The sequence below is a fragment of the Mesoplodon densirostris genome, chromosome 9 (genome assembly GCF_025265405.1).
Source record: "Mesoplodon densirostris isolate mMesDen1 chromosome 9, mMesDen1 primary haplotype, whole genome shotgun sequence".
NCBI classification, from domain to species: domain Eukaryota; kingdom Metazoa; phylum Chordata; class Mammalia; order Artiodactyla; family Ziphiidae; genus Mesoplodon; species Mesoplodon densirostris.
Window position 1 is genome coordinate 49,109,058 of NC_082669.1, and position 22,153 is coordinate 49,131,210.

The 22,153-nt window shown below is 36.2% G+C and overlaps 1 protein-coding gene across 5 annotated transcripts in view; it reads right to left on the minus strand.

Annotated features, from left to right (window-relative positions):
* Nucleotides 1-22,153, minus strand: part of PHF14 (PHD finger protein 14) — a 208,993-nt gene that overhangs the window by 156,088 nt on the left and 30,752 nt on the right. For all 5 annotated transcript variants that reach the window (XR_009533380.1, XM_060108506.1, XM_060108508.1 and 2 more), the window contains exons 5-7: nt 21,328-21,487; nt 16,434-16,545; nt 13,076-13,213 (exon numbers count right to left, since the gene is read on the minus strand). Coding sequence is in view for 4 of the 5 variants with exons in the window: in XM_060108506.1 (XP_059964489.1) it covers nt 13,076-13,213; nt 16,434-16,545; nt 21,328-21,487 (410 nt within the window). In the remaining variant the exon portion in view is untranslated. The remainder of the gene's footprint in view (nt 1-13,075; nt 13,214-16,433; nt 16,546-21,327; nt 21,488-22,153) is intronic.

Below are 22,153 nucleotides of genomic sequence, written 5' to 3' on the forward strand. Positions count from 1 at the left end.
AAACTGAAAACAAGAGAGGTTAAGTTGCTGACCCAAGATCCACTGCTAGAAAGTTAAGATCTGTCTTTTTCAACCACTACCTGTCATCAGATTTACTTATGGACGTTTCCAAACAGAAATGACAAAAGCCCAACTCTGGAGATTGTGATTCAGTAGGTCTAAGGCAAAGAGTTTTAAACGTGAATGCCTTGAGAAAAGTACCAGTAAACGTGAATGTGCAAAGGGGCCTAAAAGACGCTGGAAGATTATAAGACAAAAGTAATGATGGGGTTGGGGAGGTGGGGGGATGCAGGGTAAAGGTGGGGACTATGAGCAATGTGACAAAGTGGAATTCCCCTCAAGGTTGTCTTTTTTTTTTTTTTTTTTTTTTTTTGCGGTACGCAGGCCTCTCACCGTTGCAGAGCACAGGCTCTGGATGCGCAGGCTCAGCGGCCATGGCTCACGGGCCCAGCCGCTCCGTGGCATGTGGGATCCTCCCGGACCGGGGCACGAACCCGTGTCCCCTGCATCGGCAGGTGGACTCTCAACCACTGTGCCACCAGGGAAGCCCCAAGGTTGTCTTTTTATAGCACTATTCTTATCAAAAGAATGTATCCACAGGTCTAGTTTAGGCTGTGGACCTCTGGATTGCATGATTTGTTCTAGAATCTTAAAAGAAAAACTTTTTTTAAACGAAGCTCCCTGAGTAATACTGATACAGCAGATCAAAGGAGTATAAACTGAAAGAAACTACTGGGAGTCTTGTACACTGAGAACAAACTGGCACTTGTAAAAAGTGTATTTTTAAGAAAGTAGGGATGCTTTATTGGTACCTTAATAAAACTGAAGTGTTTACTGAAATCCTATAATGAGTTAGGAGCATATCGTATTTACCTTCTCAGTTACAACACCATCAATGTTCTTATCCACCCCACCTCAGCCATTTAACTGCCATGACTGGACCTAGATTCTGTACTCTTTCCATAATTCAATGCCTAAAATATCATTCTCTGAGCATCATCTTTTTAGAGGCCTCTCCCGCTGCGGAGCACAGGCTCCGGACGCACAGGCCCAGTGGCCATGGCCCATGGGCCCAGCCGCTCCGCGGCATGTGGGATCCTCCCGGACCGGGGCACGAACCCGCGTCCCCTGCATCTGCAAGCGGACTCTCAACCACTGCGCCACCAGGGAAGCCCTCTGAGCATCATCTTTTATCCTTCCTGATCACTCTCTCTAAGACTCAAACAAGTTTCTAACACCTTTCAGGTCTCCAATGTACGGACTTTCTGTCTTCTGACTGTCCTAGAGCCCATGCACATGACTGCCCTCTTTACCTGATTATTTCATGGTCCATCAATTAATTACTTCTTTGCATGGCGCATCAATTCGCTTGTTCCTCTCTTCCTCAACTAGCTTCGCCTGACAAACCTAAGGCACAGGTAAATCCAGCTCTTCCCCTATTTTGTACCTGTACCTGAGCATCTGAACACATTCTCAAATTAATCTGTATTCCATTTTTGTAGATAATTATTGAATAGCTTTATCTCTCTGTCAAACCTGCAATATCTCCTCCCTATTCCTAACTTGCAGATGATGACCTTATTTGTTTATTTCACTGGAGAGGGTCTCAAAGAGAAGAGAAAAGCAACAAAACAAAAACTTCCACAACCTCGAATCACTACATACCTCAACCTATCTGCATGTCTACACATATCCTCTGACTAATCTCCTGTTACTATGGATAAACTGCCCAATGTTCCTCTCTAAGGTTAACCTTCAGTTGTGATAATATCCCACCCTGTCTTCCCTCCAGGAATTCTCTCTCTCTTACACATTTTCTTCTCTCCACTGGCATGCTAAACATACTGTAATATCCTTTAAAAATACTTAAAAGACCTTCCTTGGGCTCCCATTTGTTGTTCCACTTCTAAGCTCCTCTTAAAAGGAAAAATCTAAAGCCCTGTCCATATTAGCTATCTTCAATTCTATTCCATTCCTAAGTTTTCATTGTCTACTCCCAACCACTCCAATAGCTCCTGTCGAGTGAAAAATGACCTTCATTTTGCCAATTCCAATGGTCATTTCTCAGTCTTAATCTTACTCCTTTGACACAATTTGCTCACTCCCTCTTTGAAACACTTCTTTGAAATGCCTCTCTTAGTTCTATTTTTTACCTCACTGATCACTCCTCCTCAGTCTCCTTAGTAGATTCCTCCTTATTTTCCCAAATTTGAGTGCTGTTGAATGCTGAGGTAGCCCTATGACTGCCATCAGACCTCTTCCCATCTCCTTCTACTCTTATAACCTAGATAATTTCATCTAGTCATCCCACCATAAATACTATCTATACCCTGACAGCTCCCAAATTTATATCTGTAGCCTTGACTGCTTCCCTAAACTTCAGACTCTGATAGCTAACAACCTACCTGATCTCTCCACTTACATGTCTAATAGGCATTTTGAACTCAACATGTCCAAAACTGTCCTCAGTTTCCTTTTCTCCTTCAACAGATCTGCTCTTCCTTCAGTCTTCTCCACCTCAGTAAACCACAACTCCATTCTGCTAGAAGCTCAGGCCAGAAAGAAGTCACCCTTTTTACCCTCTCTTTCTGTTACATTCCACAATCCTTCAGCAAATACCTATAAAATTTGTCATTTCTCATTACCTCCATCCTAAAACCTGTTACAGTAAAAGTTCTAACTGGTCTCCCTGCTTTCACCCTTGCCTCCCTACTGCCTGTACTCAATACAGTTATCAGGGCAGTCCTTTTAAACATCAGTTGGTTCATATGTACTCTATGCAACTCTTATGGTCTTCCATCTCACTCAGAGTGTAAATCCAAAGTCATTCCCATATCTTTCCAGGCCCCACATGAAGTAGCTCCCTGCTACCCCTATGACCTCCTCCTCTCCTCTTACCAAACCCCAGCCCCTAACTCTGTACCAGGCTTACCAGTCTTCTTCTTGGTCCTCAAACCAAGCATGTTCCTACCTCAGAGCCTCTATTTCTGTTCCCCCTGCCTGTAATGCTCTCCTCTCAAATAAACATATGCTCCCTACAATTTTCCTTACATATTTCCATAAAATGTCACCTTATTAGAGAGCCCTTCTCTGATCTCCCCATATAAAGCATTGCCCTACCTCCCTTACTCCCTAAATACTTTATCCTGCTTTATATTTCTTCACAATACTTATCACAATATTTTTTTTGCTAACTTTTTCACTCTCTGTCAGAGGAGAGCCCACCTGCCACTAAAATGTAAGCTACCTTAAGAGCACAGTTTGTTTTGTTCACTGTTATCTCTACAGGGTCTATAGCAGCAGTCCCCAACCTTTTTGGCACCAGTGGCCGGTTTCATGGAAGACAATTTTTCCACAGACCGGGGGTGGGGTGGGGTGGGGTGGGGTGAGGGGTGTGATGGCTCAGGCGGTAACACAAGCGATGGGGAGCAGCAGATGAAGCTTCACTCGCTCGCTGTTCACCTCCTGCTGGGCGGCCCAGGTCCTAACAGGCCACGGACCAGTACTGGTCTGCGGCCTGGGGGTTGGGGACCCCTGGTCCATAGCAATGCCTAATACACAGTAGGTCAATATATCTGTTGAATAAATACAATGAATGAATGACAGTAAAAACATTAATTTGTAATCCTTAGATAGTTCAAAGGTAAGAGACAGATAGGTCAAGAATGTCCAGCTGAAGTTTCTGATTCTTCCAGGGAACCTTCTTTCTGTATTTACACCACTTCTTGTCCATACTAGGCACCTGTGACATCTTTTACTGCCATCTTGTAAGACTGTTGAACATTTTATTGTGTTTACTATCTATTCCCACCTAGGTTGATACTGTGACTTAAAGCTATTTTTATGCTCCCTGACAAACTCCTCCACCTCATACTAGAGTTTAGTGTCTTGCACATATGCACATGCCCTCAATCATGGTTGACTGATTTCACAGAGTACTATGAAGCTTTGTTTGAATATAAATCTCACTGTTTGCTAAACGAAGTTTAGGTCACCCCTTAACACAACTGAGTTTCAGAACGTGAATCCAATAAGGACTTACTCCTTATGGTCATGTTCTACAAATACTTGCTGAGTTACAATTCTGTCAGCCCTCAGCTGCAGTGCCTTTGCAGACATTATATGATTAACTTGTTTAACATACAGCTGTAATTTATTTTTTAAAGAGTCTTGTACTCAAATCTGAAACTCCCAGATGATGAAGACCAAAGAATAAAAACAATAAATCTGAGCAAGATTTCTTAATTTCTTATTCTAGTGCTTGAAATTTCTAAGACTTTTTACAGATGAAAATTTTAAATGCAAATTCAATGCCCAAATGCCTAGTGTCTAGATACCAAGAGAGAAAAATTAATTTGACAATGTACATATTTTGTCCTTTATATATTTCTGAACCATAAACAAAACTATGTCTATAGCTGTTTAGTATTTCTTCCTATAAAAACTGAAAGTAACCTACTTAGCTTTATTGATATCTTGTATTTGGGTTCTATCTAAGAATCTGTATTCAACTTGATCTCATTTTTGAAGGTATATTTTTCCCATTTGGCATTTATCACTTTTTCATTTTCCACTTTTATGACTTAAGTATTTTATCAATTCTTAAAACACTCATACACACTGTATGCAAAATATGGCTGTCTAAAACCAAGGTGAACTAAGTTTACATTAAGTCTTTTTATGTATTTAAATTATATTTATTTTCAAATATATAGCAGTTTCTTTATCCATCATTAAAATATTATCTTTACCTTTACCTTTTATATAAAAAATTAATACTAATCTAGCTAACAGAAAAATAGGCTTTGTACAGGAAAGCAAAATTATCCTTTGGCATCAGATTCCACAAAAGCATTAAAAGGTATTAACTATTTATGTTAAGCTGATTAAAATCTGACATTACTTCTTTCTAGCATGAAAATATATATAATTTAATGATTATATAATACTTTAAAGTATCCAAATCTACTCTTCATTTTTTAACCATATGTGTTAAAACACAGAGAGTAAACCTATGTTAATTTATTCTGCAGCTAAAGCTCAACTTATCCAATATCAGTTTATCTAGGAAAGTCCTAATACTCTGCTCTGCCCATATTTAAGAATTACCCATCTGCATTTATTATTATATTTTATATTTCCTTACACTTAGTTGGACCATTCCAAATTCACTATTTTCAACTGTGGTTTATAATACAGATAAAAATATGGTCTTATGGTAGATATTCAATTTAAACACTGATACATAACTCATAAAGTTAATTCAAAAATAATGATATAAACTCTTTATTAAAAACAAGACTGGTGTGTTTTTATCCTATATGTTATTTATCATTTATATTATTCAAAAAGGATTTGAGGTGGCTCGTTAAAATATTCAAAGTATAAGATAATTTTAATTAAGTTTTAATTATTAATTTTAAAAACTAAGTAAGGAGTGTGTGCGTATGTGTGTGTGTAGAAGGTGAGAGTGAATAATGGAATGAGGGGAAAAAAGAGGTAGGAAAAAATAAGAGGAAGCCCAGACATACAGAGTATCCCTCAAAGCTCTGTGTAAGATTATAGAACTAACTTGGGGCTGTGATGATAAAAGATAAAGCCAGTACTATTCAGTCTATGGAATTATTTTTTCAGTGTAGAATGTTGTTTTCTTTCCTTGAGTAACAGATGCTAAAGCCATACTAATGTTTGGAGTTTAGACAGGTGATCTCTTTTGACATAAAATGTACCATAAATGAAAAACAACAATAATCTTGACTAAACAATGTTCTGATTTATTAAACTGAATTCCCTTAAAAAACACAAAGTAATTGAGCCAGTATTAACTTGACCCCCCCTCTGATTGGGGTAAAAAGCCAATGAGAACAAAAAAGCCTTGGAAAGGAAGGACTACTGAGAAGCCAAGTCCACTGTGATGAGGGAGGCTGGAAGGAGAGGGTATGACACTATTAAAAGGCAAAGACCAGGAAATAGATCAGATCCAGAGAAAAGAAGGCCCAGAATATTAGAATTCTTCTACTCTGAAGCAAAGAAGGGAAAAACGGGAAAGGTGACATTTTTACTTGTTTTTTTTTAATTCAAAACACCTGATTCTTCTTTTCCTTCTTTTAATAGCTGATATAAAGACGTCTTCATTTGTTCTAGGTATGAGCTACAGTGAATGGAAATAAACTGACAACTTCTTAGGCTAGTTGTAGCAAACTGTTAGTTGCTGACCCCCCACCCCCACCCCCCCCAGTCATCCCCTTCCAACATATTCCTTTTTTGTAAAATCCATTTTCTTTGACAGAAACTAAAAATGTCAGGTTTCACCTTCCCAACTTATCTCATTGCTAACGATGGCCATAATGACTGTTTCAATACATGACATGATGGGAAAATCTAGTGGCGTGAACATATGAGAAAATTTTTCATTCCTAATAATAAGAGAACCCTTTCCCTTCCCTTTGGCTTTGAATTCTATAATGAAAGAACACAGTGCTAAGAGCTATTCCAGCAATGTTGAGAGCATGAGACAACAAGGTTAGGAACTAAAAAGAAAAACATGTTGATGCTGGTGGGAGAGAAGGATAAAATAAGACTTCATCATTTAGCTGCTGAAACAACCCCAGAACTACTTATGTTTATGCCTCCTGTCATATGAGATAGTTAATAACTACTTAGGCTATTGCAGTTAAGTATTCTATTACTTGCTGCCAAAAGCCTAGGTAAGATACAACATCAAGAAGATGAACAACCACAGCATTTATCTTTTTTTTTGTGTGTGTGTGTGATATGCGGGCCTCTCACTGTTGTGGCCTCTCCCGTTGCGGAGCATAGGCTCCCGACGTGCAGGCTCAGCAGCCATGGCTCACGGGCCCAGCCGCTCCGCGGCATGTGGGATCTTCCCAGACCGGGGCACGAACCCGTGTCCCCTGCATCGGCAGGCGGACTCTCAACCACTGCACCACCAGGGAAGCCCAACACAGCATTTATCTTAAAGGCCACATGTACATTGGGAGTAGACTCCAAATGTGGCTCTGAAACTTCCAGAAAATTAAAGAAGTTATTAATACAATCAGTTACATAATTCACAATATCACAAACCAATTAGTTACATAATTCACAATATCACAAACCAATTAGTAAGCAAACACACTGCTATACCTACTATTGAGAACTGAGAGAAAGAATACTGTGCTGAGAAATAGGCTCATCAACATTCCCAGTTAATACAAAAGAAAAAAATCAGTAAGGCTTTCAACAACAACAACAATGTTAAAAGCACACATCAGCAAAAGGAATAATAGTAAGAATCAAAATAATTTTGTCCAGGTATGTAAGCATCTAATAATATGGCTTACATAGAATGTTTAGAGGAGTTGATATTCTGTATATATTCCAAATAAATCATATTTCTTACAAATTTCAAATAAAGGTTAAATAAGATTCTTAGAAAAGTACCAAAGTGAAAGTGATCTATTTGCTAACACACGCTTTAACAGGTAACTGAGCTGGGGTAGCAGTGAACATCAACTTATGCAAACCAAAGAGATAAAGAGACACGTGTATGTAAGAGATAAAGTTATTCCAATACCACAAGAAAATGTGCCAAGGAAATATTCTCAGTCCATGCCCGTAGATAAATAGGAAATCAAAACAAGGAAAAATGGTAAATCAAATATGCAAGGCACTATACTTAAAATGATGGTTTGAAAACTAATTTTACCCTAGAATTCATTTTTAAATAAAATCTTTTTAAAAAAAAAGACCTTAAATGCTAAAAAGCTGACCAAATAAAAGCTGAATGACAGAGAGATCTTGTCCCTCAACTTGTATTCTAAGCACTGAGGATACAGTGAAAAATAAAAAAGAACAAAAAATCCTGTCCTCATGAATCTATATCCTAATGAAAGTGACAGACAATAAACAAGATAAAGAAGAACCATATATATTATCACACACCATGATCAACTGGGACTCATTCCAAAGATGCAAGGATTTTTCAATATCTGCAAATCAATCAATGTGACACACCACATTAACAAATTGAAAAATAAAAACCATATGACCAGGACTTCCCTGGTGGTGCAGTGGTTAAGAATCGGCTTGCCAAAGCAGGGGACACAGGTTCAAGCCCCGGTCTGGGAAGATCCCACATGCCGTGAAGTAACTAAACCCGCGAGCCACAACTGCTGAGCCTGCATGCTACAACTACTGAAGCCCACGTGCTTAGAGCCCATGCTCCACAACAAGAGAAGCCACCGCAATGAGAAGCCTGTGCACCGCAACAAATGAAGAGCAGCCCCCGTTCACTGCAACTAGAAAAAGCCCAGGTGCAGCATAGACCCAACGCAGCCAAAAATAAATAATAAATAAATTTATTTTTAAAAACCCATATGATCATCTAAATAGATGCAGAAAAGGCTTTTGACAAAATTCAACATCTATTTATGATAAAAACTCCTCAGAAAGTGGGCACAGAAGGAACGTACCTCAACATAATAAAGGCCATATATGACAAATCCACAGCTAACATCATACTCAGTGGTGAAAAGCTGAAAGCATTTCCTCTGAGATCAGAAACAAGATAAGATGTCCACTCTTAGCACTTTTTTTTTTTTTTTTTTTGCGGTACGCGGGCCTGTCACTATTGTGGCCTCTCCCGTTGCGAAGCACAGGCTCCGGATGCGCAGGCTCAGCGGCCATGGCTCACGGGCCCGGCCGCTCCGCGGCATGTGGGATCTTCCCAGACCGGGGCACGAACCCATGTCCCCTGCATCGACAGGCGGACTCTCAACCACTGCGCCACCAAGGAAGCCCCACTCTTAGCATTTTTATTCTACATGGTTTTGGAAGTTTTAGCCACAGCAATCACAGAAGAAAGAGAAATAAAGGGAATCCAAATTGGAAAAGAAGAAGCAAAACTGTCACTGTCTGCAGATGACATGATGTTATACATAGAAAATCCAAAAGACACTACCAGAAAACTACTAGAGCTATATTAGATAGTGGTTAGGTATTTTTAAAAGGGAAGAATAAAGCAGGAAAGGGGAATAGAAAGTGTCATGGGAGGGAGAGGGTTGTAACTTTAGACCAGTGCGTAGTAGACATGGAATGAGGACCCGAAAAAAGTGAGGGAATGAGCCATGTGAGGGAAGAGCAGCCCATGCAGAGAAACAAGTACAGAGGCCTAGAGTAGGAGCTCACCTGGTCATTCATTAAAGGAGCAGCAAGTAGGCCAATGAGGCTGAATGAAGGGAAATGATGAAGTCAGAGAGGTAATGTGAAGCCAGATCACAGAGAATCTTATAAATCAGCAGAGAAACTGGCCTCTAGTCTGAATCAGAAAGAAAGCCACTGAAGGGTTTTGAGCAAAGGAGTGACCCGATCTGACTTAGATTTTAATGGGATAATACTAGCTGCTACTGAAAATGTCCCCTATTCTCTGGAAAAGGATGGGCAAACTATGACCTGAAAGCCAAATCTGGCGCTGCCTGTTTTTGGAAATACAGTTTTATTTGAACACAGCCATGTTCATTTGTTTATGTATTGTCTATGGCTGTTTTCATAATCAATGGCAAAGTTAAATAGTTACACACAAACCATAGGCCCACAAAGCCCAACATATTTACATCTGGCTCTTTGTAGTAAAAAATTGCCACCCTCTGCTCTAGCAAGGCAAGGGTAGAAAGAGTTAGGAGGTTGTTATATTAATCCAGGTGACAAAAGATGACAGACTAGGATAGCAGCAATGAATGTGGTAAGAAGAATTTGGACATATACTAGATATACTTTGAAGACAGGATATGCTAATGGATTAGACATGGAGTGAGAGAGAAAGTGATCTCAGTAACTCTCATAGAGTTCATCCAGAATAATTTTTAAAATAATGCCTAACAGCCACATAAAGGTATCACTGAAGATCTGATATAAAATGTCTAACTTCAAGTAACATAACTTCTTGATGAATTCATTTAAAAAGTTTTTGATCCACCACAAGCCATTCCTATCCATCCTGGTTCTTCTAGCAATATTAAGGCATCAGTTCAACAGCTAAAGATCTAATTTGAGCCTTTGAAATTTAATCCATGAATGATTTCAATGCATTATCAAAGGCTGTGGGAAAAAATTGATAAATTATCTTACATGTTTCAAAGAGAATTTTCTACATGGTAACAAATTATAACAATGTTCACAGTACCAAAATCATACTTTATCATACTACCATACTACCATATGGTTTAAATGAAATATAAGTAACCTTAAGTCTAACTATATGATGTGAACCATAATAATATAAGTTTCAGTCATAATTGAGCCTGTGCTATAGTTCAGTTTTAATAATAAGATATGTTATAACATGGTTAAATATTCTAAATAATCTAGAATTTTCACAAAGTGGATCAAAAAGAATAGAAACTTCAAATGCATTCTCACCAGTAAGACAAAGTACTATGTCAGAAGACTATAAAAAAAACATGAAAATATGCTACGGTATATGATGTCATTGGATGAAACTGAGGTACTTATTCTCTTTTTCAACCTTTCTTTTACTGCCTATATAAAACAGCCATTAAGAAGTAAGAAATCTGGGCTTCCCTGGTGGCATAGTGGTTGAGAGTCCACCTGATGATGCAGGGGACACGGGTTCGTGCCCTGGTCCGGGAGGATCCCACATGCTGTGGAGTGGCTGGGCCTGTGAGCCATGGCCGCTGGGCCTGCGCATCCGGAGCCTGTGCTCCGCAGCAAGAGAAGCCACAACGGTGAGAGGCCCACGTACCACAAAAAAAAAAAAAAAAAAAGAAGAAGAAATTCAACTTAATAAACCAGTCTTTAAAAAAGAAATAAAAAATGCTTTCTAGAATGTCATAAAACTGAAACAGAAGACAAGGTGTACCCACAAAGAGTAGATCTATTTTAGTTTAAAATTTGTTTTTTAATCAAATATACATTACATAAATCTTAATCTACAGAAGTACAACCATGAGAAGTAGCCAAGAACTTCAATTTAACAGAATGCTTACTGTCAAGAGCAAACCTCACTGATACTGATTCATGCAAAGTCTTGGGTTTTAAAACACTGTTCAGAAATCTTTATGATTTTCCAATTCTATAAACTGTTTATAAGAGGAAACCATAAACATATGTAAATATGCTTTAAATCATTTCCCCAAAAAGAGTTCATTTAACAAGACAGCAAATGGGAAGAAAAGTCATTATTCCAGAATCCAGGATTCCTACCTAATCAATCAAGGGAGGGAGCAAGGTAAGGAAAAAGCCTCAGGCCTACTTTCCACATCCAGATCTATTTAACTTTCCCTGTAAATTTCTCCAGATTAGCCCACAGATATAGACATAGAGACCACAGACTACAAACTATTTATTTAGTGTAATATTGTGTTTTGTTTGTTTCAATTCAATTTGAATGCCTTTAGTGTGGGGATACACTCTTTAAATCACTATAGACCCCATTATACTCCACTGTCCCATACATGGCTACTTCACACATTTTCATTAATTAAATGGCTACTGTCTACCAAAAATAATGATGGATGGTGCTATACAAAGAGATCCAAACTACCATAGCATAAAAGGCAAAGCTCTCTCTACAAGTTCTAAAAAAAATGGCTACAAAGGAACCCTTCTGGTGGCAAAACTCAAAGTTTGCCAGTAGAGTAATACCTTAACCTATGGATTCCCTGATCCAGCTGTTCACTGAGATTTATCTGATCTTGAGTCTTACTTGTATTGTCTCTCTGAACTTTTGCCCACCATCTTGAGTTATAACCATGACTAATCCACACAACCCTATTTTATAATTGTACCTCTATGAGTACCACACAGCTGTGAAAATGCTCAGTGTTCATTTAGTGCCCTTCTTCAATTAAAGTACAACTCATCAGAATCAGAGACTGACACAAAAACAGATTTATGTACCCAAAATATAATTTCAATAGGATCCCTATATTGATAAAATATATCCTTCAAAATTTGCTCAACAAATTTTCTTCATCAGATTATCTTTTTTACTTGTTTCCTGTCTATGAAATAAATGGAATAAGATGAAAGCCCAACATAAAAAACCTATTTTTACATGACACTGAAAATTTACCCAATAAAAGATGGAACATAACATATATACATAACAATATATCCCAAATATAAAGTAAGAATTACAGAATACTCAATTACCTGCCTATATAAAGTGCTTAAAGAATCAACAAAATTTGCTCTCAGGACTCCTTACAGTATTAAAATATTCTGAAGACACCAAAGAGCTTATGTGAGTTATATTTATAGACAGCATATTAGAAGTTAAAATTGAGTAATTTTTAAAATAACAATAAGGCCATTACATGTTAACAAAAATAACATTTTTATGAAAAATACTATAACTTACACACAAAAAAATTTAGTGAGAAGAGTGGCACTGTTTTACATTTTTACAAACCTCTTTAATATCTCGATAGTGGACATTAAAAGAAGATAGCTATATAATCTCTAGAAATCTCCACTATTACATGTGAGAATATTAGGAGCAAAAAAAGTATATACTATTTTAATACTGTTATGAAGACAGTTTTAACCTCAAAGACCTTGAAAGAATATTAAAGAGTCCCGAATACATACTATGAAAGCAACTGATTGCTTAATCTAAATTTCTGGTAGGAAAATTTTAGAATTAAAAATAATTGTAAAGAAATAGAAATGCAAATACTGAAGACTGAAGACAGGGTAATGATTTTATTTAAAGAGTAACAGAGCAAGGTTATTACTCAAATATAATTTCAGATTCTCATATAAAATATGCTGACATTATAATGCTTTAAAACACCTTAAATTATGTTTCATTTTATCTGTCAGATTTCACTATAAGATTTTTAACATGTTTTCTAAATGTCTGGCTAGGTTTAAGACTGAAGAAACTCATATATATTGTTTACTCTTAAAGTTTTAGATCTGTGACCTAGACAAAGATTTTAAGAATAAACTCGTAAATTTATTTTATGATGCATACCTGTTTGTAGGAAAAAATGGAGTCATGAGAAGTTTCATGAACATATTCACCAACTACGGATTTAAATCAACCTACCTCCTCTGCTGCTGCCTCTGAAAGCAGACCTTCCTTCTGAGCGCAGGTCACATGGAAATAGGCTCTGCACATCCCTGCATCACAGCTAATGCAAACTCCAGTTCTAGCAAAACGAGGGTCTTCACAGAAGCTACACTCCTACAACAGAATAACAGGAGAAGTCTCAGAGCAAAAATATTTCCAGAACAGAAACTGCATTCTCATACAAAGCATCTACAAAATACAAATAGTGAACCAACAGTATATCAATACAAACAATAACTATAGGCAAGTATTTATATGAAAAAAGTAATTCTCTATATAGTTCTAAAAAAACAAAATTCCACTGATACAGTAATGAGGATAATAATAATTAATATCATTTGAGGGCTTACCGTGTGCTAGGCACTATTCTAAGCACTTTATAAATATTAATAAATATAATCATTTGACACTGCATTCCACAATAATATGTGGAAGAGGTACTATATTTCCATTTCACATATGAGAAAATTTTACACATGAGAAAACTGAGGTAAAGACAGTTTTCAAACCAGGATAATCTTACTTTAAGTTCATGCTCTTAACCATTAAGCTACACTGATTTGAACAATGTAATACTATTTGGAAAAATTAAGGAAAATAAATAAGAAGCCAGAGAAAATTCACTGAAAGATCTAGGCATTGCAACCAAAGATATAATGCATTTTAAAAATATATTTAAGAGAATTAAAAGTAATCTTAAGTAAACAATTTTGTGAAATTGGTAGTAATACACAATATAGCCAATTATTTACATTCTTTCTGTATACAAAGGGAAAACCTGTAAAACTAAAGGCATAAGCTGTTGAAATTACCCCAAATGCCACCGCTCCGATTTATTTTTTTATACTTTTAACTAAGCCACAGAGAGAGAAAAAGAAAAACCTAGTCTCAAAATATACACTACTCTGGTAATAGGAACCTTCACAAAAAAACCTGCTAAATTGTGAAAGACTGCCAGTAGACAATTAAGGAAGAACTGCTTAATAAATGTATTCTACGTAAATTAAATGAGAGAAACATTTTTTTAAAAAACTAAAAAGTTTCAATAGGCACTAAAAACATCATATTAATACTATAACAGTTAGTGAGTACCTACTTGGTATACAGCACCAAACTGATACATCAGCAATGAATAAAAATAGCAGGAACAGGACTCTGGGTACAGATGTAAAAACATTCCCAACACCTGACACTACTGCCTAATTATGGGTCTTTTTCCACCAACAGCAGTATATGTATGGTAAAAATTCCAGCAAATAGTAATCTAAACATGAAACCAAAAAATTGAGAAAGAGAGAGAAAGAAAAGAGATAGAAGGAGAGGGGGTCAGAGAGGGAGAAATGGAGAAATTAAACTATTTAAAGGATGTCAATACTATGAACAGAATCAAATTGTTTAGGATAGTCCCCTGAGTAATTTAATGTAGTATGATGAAATTGGGCAAGGGATTTCAGAGTGAACACAAAGAAAAAATTTCCAACAACAAAGTCTCATAAGACAATACAACAATCTAATAAAGAAAATAGAATCTTCCTCAATTGCTCGAATCATTTAAAATGCAAGGGAACGGGCTTCCCTGGTGGCACAGTGGCTGAGAATCAGCCTGCCAATGCAGGGGACACGGGTTCAAGCCCTGGTCTGGGAAGATCCCACATGCCACGGATCAATTAAGCCCATGTGCCACAACTACTGAGCCTGTGCTCTAGAGCTTGGGAGCCACAACTACTGAAGCCCGCGTGCAAGAGAAGCCACCGCAATGAGAAGCCTGTGTGCCCAATGAAGAGTAGCCCATGCTCGCCGCAACTAGAGAAAGCCCACACACAGCAACGAAGACCCAACGCAGCCAAAAATAAATAAATAAATTTAAAAATAGGTAAATAAATAAAATGCTAGGGAACTAAGCAACTGAGAACACAGGGGAGAAAGTAACCAGGAGGAGGAAATGGATAGACTATGTGATCTAGAGAGCTATCCCAGATATAATTCACAGCACTGGTTTTGATTTTGCAGATGAGCTAGAGAGTATGTAATTTTTTGACTCCATGTCCCAGTAATACTTCAAAACAAAAGCAGGTGATAATGAAAATAATCAGCTGATAATTATACATTTAATGACTCTCCTTTTCAGTCCAGAGGTCACTGCTGGTCTCAGTTATATGAAGTAATATCTGGTTACTGTTCTTTAATTGCTTCTAGATTTATATTTATGGTAAAAACATGTGCTTATTGAAAAAGATGGAAGCTACTCCCTTCTAGGCTCTGTGCTTATGAATTATGAAACTGCCCTCAAAAGGTAGTAACTTCCATTTCCAACACTGGTGGACCTGGTAATTTGTATTACTCCTACTCAACTAGAAAATGTGGACAAATTATTTTGTTAATTATAGTTTAAAGGCATTTAAGAGAGGTAACAAGACAGTGTACAATTACTTGAGCACCAGGAAAGTAAGTTCAATACTAGGGCCTGGAAGCTTTATCTAATTCTGGAGAGGGAAGCTGCAACCTCCCAAACTAAAGCACAGATTATTCGAGGTTAGAAGGTGACGGGTGGGGATAGTGTTTAAAGCCCAAATAGGATATTCTGGATATAACAGCAGAAACTGTGAAATTTTAAAAATTTCCAATCAGAATTTTCCAACAATCTGTAAGTTTCCCACCCCACCTTTAATATGTTACTAATGCTCTTCAAGAGTCTTCCTTCCCAATTGCCCAATACATAGTAATGGAAAGAGAAGGTATCATTGCCTAATTAGTTCTAGTATTCCGAAGATGTTTTCAATAACTATATACTTAAGTTTAAATTCATAAGTGGGTAATCTTAGCACTTATAATCCTAAAACTCAGTCATAATTAAAAATCTATTTATAAACTATGGAGGCTGAGAATCATTTGCTAGTAAAAAAAAATTTTTTTTGTTGGCCTTCTGCAATGGAAGCAAAATAATGGATGCTTCTTGTACTCTTTTCATAATTTTAATAAATTCCATTTCAAAAGTAAAGTCAGAAATTAAGCTTGTATTTGATCCAACTGATTAAAAATAAAGATGCAGTCTGAGAATTCATTATGCACTAAGCAGTGTGCTAAATACGAGGAAAACAGCAGTAGCATTAACTACCATTTCACCCCACAAGTTATACAAATATATAGAAGAATTTATACATTATTGTCTCTCTGGGAAAATTACTATCAATACTAAATGATTTAGTGCTAACTGCTCTCCAATAGCACAATTAGTAATAAGCATTTCTGTAGTCAACAATGATATTAGTAAAAAGTCATGTAAACTAACAAGTAAAAACTTTCTCTTAGACAATCAAAAAACACTTTGTCTTACCTTGGCACCATATTTGGAATAGTTCATTTCTGTTAGTGTTACTGGTCGCAATTTGTCGATATCTCCAAAGGCTACACCAGGAACATACAGGGCACAAACAATGTGAACCCATCTATAAGGAGAAAAGATATGATTTTGCTATCAGACCTTTGGAAAAAATGCCCACAGGAAAATAAATGTAAAATTATGTGTCATCTCAAATAACTACTCCAAGAATTTTATGAGCAGATTTCAAAATCTCAGACACACAACTAAAGAATATGGAACACCTATACAATGATATCATTTATAGAAAAAGGCACTGCAATAAGCGCTACTTTTCCAGCAGCTTAGCCAAAGGTGAGAGTTAACATCTATAACTGCCTTTCACTTAAAATTCATCGCACTTTGCACTTATCTGTTATTCTTAAATATTTGCACAAGACCACTATTCAAATGAAACATCATCTTCATATGCATAAAAAGGTATTCACATTCATTATTTTAAGCACTCTGAGAATTAAGGATCCTAATTTAAGACTTATGAAGTTACTCTGCATAAATCACATAAAATTGCTCTTTCCTGTTACTTTTTTCTAAAAGCTACTAGATAATCCTTAAGGACATATTTTAAAACAATTTTTGGTGTGCATCTTAACTTTCTTTCTTCCCAGGTTGAAACTGATTGCTAGAAGACTGTACAGAACAGTTGTAATAATATAAGAAAGTCATATTTTATTCAACTTATCTGTTCACCATACAACCTATGTACTAAAACGTATGTGCCCCACATATATTTTTTGAAGTCTGAATGATGTTACAACACTAAACAAAGAATGTACAGTTTCAGTATACTAAACAGAAGAAATAAATAGGAGTTGATTCTAATTCCATTTTTTAAAAACTGCTCTGAACATTTTAAAAATATATTAGGCACCCTGTTTGCTTACAAAGAAAACACAGGATCACTAGATTTTGAAATGTGAACAGATCTATATCACTTCTGCAAGACACAGGGTAAAAATGAGAAGGCAAATATCTCTTAACCTTGTGAAAATATTAACAACAAATTTTGCTTTATCACAGCTTGAGAGGCTATCATTGCTACATGGTTCTGTTTTGTGATGCATTATGAGTTTTAAAGAAATAAGACTAAGAATCACTTTATAGATGTACTGGGGAAAATAGTTACAAATCTTTAAAAATTATCTTTTTTATGGGAAGAAACTCCAAGGTTTTGAGATTTTCTTGATAAAATGTTTTAATCCAACCTCCCAAATGCATCCTGTGGAGTTCAATACAAAGAAACACATCTTCAACAAGCAGCTGCTTTCTCAATTTAATTTGCACAGTTTTCTCATGCTCCACTGGTGTGTTAAATGCTGCTGTACTCTGTACAAGTTCATCTTTGATAAACCCAACAGCTGGCTGCTTGCTTCCTACTGACCTTCTTAAAAGGTTTTAGTACAAGTCACACAAGTACTACAGATTTAAACTGCCATTTCAGTGTGATTGGCACACAAGTGTATTATTTCCCCCAACCACTCATGTGAGGATGCCAACTTGACTCTTTTTTAAAATACATATCAAACAGCTGAGACAATTTTGGTCCTTTTTAATATATGTTGTATATAGTTTTTTGTTCATTTGTTTAGCCGCACATACTTTAGAACCTTGTAATTAAGACAAACTGAGAAATCAAAAAGGAATAATTTTCAATTTTCCTTGTTACTTTACCATCCATTCTGCTTGGAGTTATGAAGACAGATGTTGATTAGGGACAGGAGCAGAAAACAAGCATCCCATAAATCCACCAAAAAACAAAGAGTCAGAATTGTCATTCTAGCATAGAAGCTATTAATAGATTCTTTTAAATTTACATATTTTAATAAAGTAAACTAAGTAGAAAGCTACTTCTCAAAAAACTCATTTCAGAATGGGAACGATATTCATCAATCAAATTTGATTTTGAAATGTCTTGTATTTGTAGTACCTTTATAATATATTTAAAAATTCACTTCCAGGATGTTATTTTCATTCCTTCATTTACTCATTCAGTAATTAATTACTAAGTGTCTACTAGGAACGGAGCACCATGTAGGCAGTTTAGAAGTTACAATGATGTATGTGAAATGTTTGCAGCATAGGGTGTGGTACCCTATTATATTAAAGTATGTCTAATACTTCCTATAATCAGGTTTTTAATACCATTAACACAGGATAAAACACTCTCCCTAAGAAAAAAAATAAAAATTTAATGATAAGAAGGTGTTGATGGTCTTCTCACATTAAACCACATCATCTTCTATTGTAGAATTTGTGGCTCCCGTCAGAAACAGAGGGGGGAAAGACTAATTAGACTACGTAATCGAAGTCAATTTCAAAATCTTTTTCATTCTTTCCATGCATTGTTCTTTCTTTTCATCTGTTTTGCATCTTAGCTAGAATACTAAATAGCTTGTCAAATTTCTTGGCTTTTTTTGCCTTGATTCAACTAGTACTACATCCTTCAAACTATATCAAGACCTGTAATTTCCACACTAGCCTACAGGTGAGTGTGAACATCAACACAAATAAAATGTTCAAACAGTATAAAAAAAACTTGCCAGGCTGCGCCATGAAGGGAGGTGTCTACATACATGTAAGATCCACAGAAGTCAATACAAATATCTCTCAGTAAAACTAAATGGTTAAAGAGGCCTCCCTTTTCTTCATTCAGAAAAACTTTCCAAGTTATTCTGTGGACTATGTATTAGTACATATTATATATTAGTGTGATAAGAGAGCTACTTTATAGTTGCTTTTCAATAGAAATTTCAAATTATTGATGAGAAAAAAGGTAAAATAAGTGCTTTTTCCTAAAACGAAGCTCTGTGTTTTCCAAAGCTGCCATACTTATTCACAACAATTTATCACCATAAATTTCAAATCTCAGGACTAAAGAGTTACTAAAAAAGAATTTATGCAGTTGGTATTCTATGATTACCTTAAGTAAGTAGAATAATATTGGTAATAAAAATCACTAGTAGTAGCAGTAGCAGAACTAAGGAGATATTTATTAAACACTTACTACACTCCAGAAACTACACTGTTTACAGAAATCATCTCATTTAATTCTCTCAAAAGTGCTAGGAAACTGAGGCATAAAATGGTTAAATCTAAAATCATAGTTAGTAAGAAAAGACAAGAATTCAAATATAGGCAGTCCAACCTGAAAGTACACGTTTTTAATGTTGTATTAAATTCCCTAATTCTAGGCCAAAGTCACTCCAAACGTAAAATAATGCTTATGTCCATGATACAGACCAGTCTCAAGTCAATACATCAAATAATTTGTTACATATTTATTTTATTTTGGGGATGGGCAATGACAGACACGAGGTAAGATTTTTAGTCATTTTTCCTAAACATCAACACAGGGTTCTCTAAGATTCCACGGTAGACCCTATGCAATCCCAACAATCTTGTATGGCAATACTTCTCAAGGGCCTGTCTGCCAATTGAGGTAAAAATGAGAAAAATAAGAAAAATATTTTTTACTTTACTAAAAAAAATTTATTAAATTTAAAAGACTGTCCTTTATTTTGGGATAAAATGTATCCTATCCTTTTCAAGATGTTAAAATATGAAAAATAATGGTGATAATTTGTACAAGTTATTTTGTTATTCTTGTTAAAATATTAAATGTTTAGTAAAAATACTGAAATATAAGTATGTGGCAAAATAAAAAATTGAGCACCCCCTCTTACATGGGGGAGGAGGGTAAGTAGTGATCCATAAAATATAAAAGGTTAGGAACTACTCTTATATATCAGTCACCCATCCCAGTTGGTAGTCTCCTTAAAAAAAACCATGAAAGATGCCAACACTATGATGATGACAACTGCTCAAATGTGGTAATAAAGATGAGTGTGAGTACAGTGAAAAGAACATAGGTCTTTGTGCCAGTTATCAATTTACTGCCTCTCAGCTCAAATCCACCCTTCAATATCTGCTTTGCAACAATGGACAGAATCCCTTCAGCATTTCTCCTTTACAGTGAGCATCATATCGTACTAAGCTCTCTCAGTAGGGAGAGGTAGAAGGCACTGTCAGAAGAAGGGGCTTCTCTGCAGGATGGGAAGAGGACATCCGCCAGTGCTCTGCCCCACCACATGCATCGTCCCTCAGTGACCCTGCAGGCCCAGGCTGGAGATCGCTTTTCTGTGGGCCTCTCAACACAGACACCATACACTCCAGGCTTCGAACCACGGCCCAGACACCCACTTGCCAAGGACTGTAGACTCGGTAGTGACCCAGGCAAACCAGCCAACTTCTCCGCCATCCAGTAGGCTGGAACTACACTTTCTCTAACAAGGCCTGAACCCCAGCCTTGGGAAAGGTGTCTTCATTCCAAGTTTGTCATTCCCTGGATACTCTCCCTCAGCCCTACGGTATTATTCTTTAGAGTTCTTTTATATCTTATGGTTACTGTTTATCATAGCTTAGTAATTCTTTACAGTAAACATCCCCTTTTAAAATCACTGTATGGGTTCCGTTTCCTGATATACGCTTGAAGTCAAACAGATCTGAGTTCATATTTAACTATGGACTTGTTCAAATTAAAACTATGTAATGATCTGAGCCTCAGGTACTACCTATAAAATAGGAAACTTTACCATCTCTCTTATCATATGGTCATTACTAAGATTAAATGGGATTATGGGCTATAAAGGCAAATGCAGATCCTCAATAAATGATCTTTTCTCCTCCCTGCCCTGATCTGTAGCCTCCTGTCCATTTACTCTATGCCAAAAAGACACAAAGAAGCAATCAAATGAAAGTGTGTAACTCAGAAAATCATAAATAGAAAAATAGTCAGAAGCATACTCATTATAAAGCAGGCATATTAACCCAACAGAATTATGACATCAACCTTCCAGCATCTGTCTCCTTGAAAATTCCATCCTGATTGGGACATAGTTCACAGCTAGGGGAAACACCACATTTACAGGCATCACAAAACCAAGGTTCAGTGGAGTTTTCAGAAGCTGAACTCATAATAGAGTCACTCTCTCCATCAACTCCATAACAACCTAAAAGAAAAAAAGAGTATGATTAAATAGAGTTTATTTTTTAAACTCACATTTATAAAGTTACAAAAGAAAAAGGGAAAGGAAGTAGAGAAAAATTCTGAAAAATTAATGGTTTATAAGAATGATATTAAAGTCAAAACACAGAAGTGAAATCATTTTATAAAAATATTTTTTCACCTACCATAGTATATGCAATGAAATAAATAACTCTTGAAGATAGTTTTAGACCTACTGGAAAGCATTACAGAAGGGGGAAATTTTATGGTTCTTTAAAATTTTTTTTAATTAAAAAATACATAAAAATATGCGTTTTCATTAAAAAGAAATCAGAACTATTTAGTCTAGGAACTATTAATTAGTAAATATTTTTGAGCTGCCTTTGTACTGAACACTTATATATAAAAGACCATGATCATGCAGAACATACGAACAAAAAGCCTCTGATCTAATTTTGGAGGTGGCAGATTAAAACACAAATTCACACAACCACAAATGCAAAGTTAGTATTAGTAAAAGGAAAATAATACAGAAACACGCACACACATAAATTAAGGCTATAGAACAATTTGAATATTTCAGACTAGAGTTAGACAAGTGAGTTCTATTCACAGCTGAGCCAACCTAGAGCTATACAAGGTATCTGATCTTTTTTTTTTTTTCTTTTCT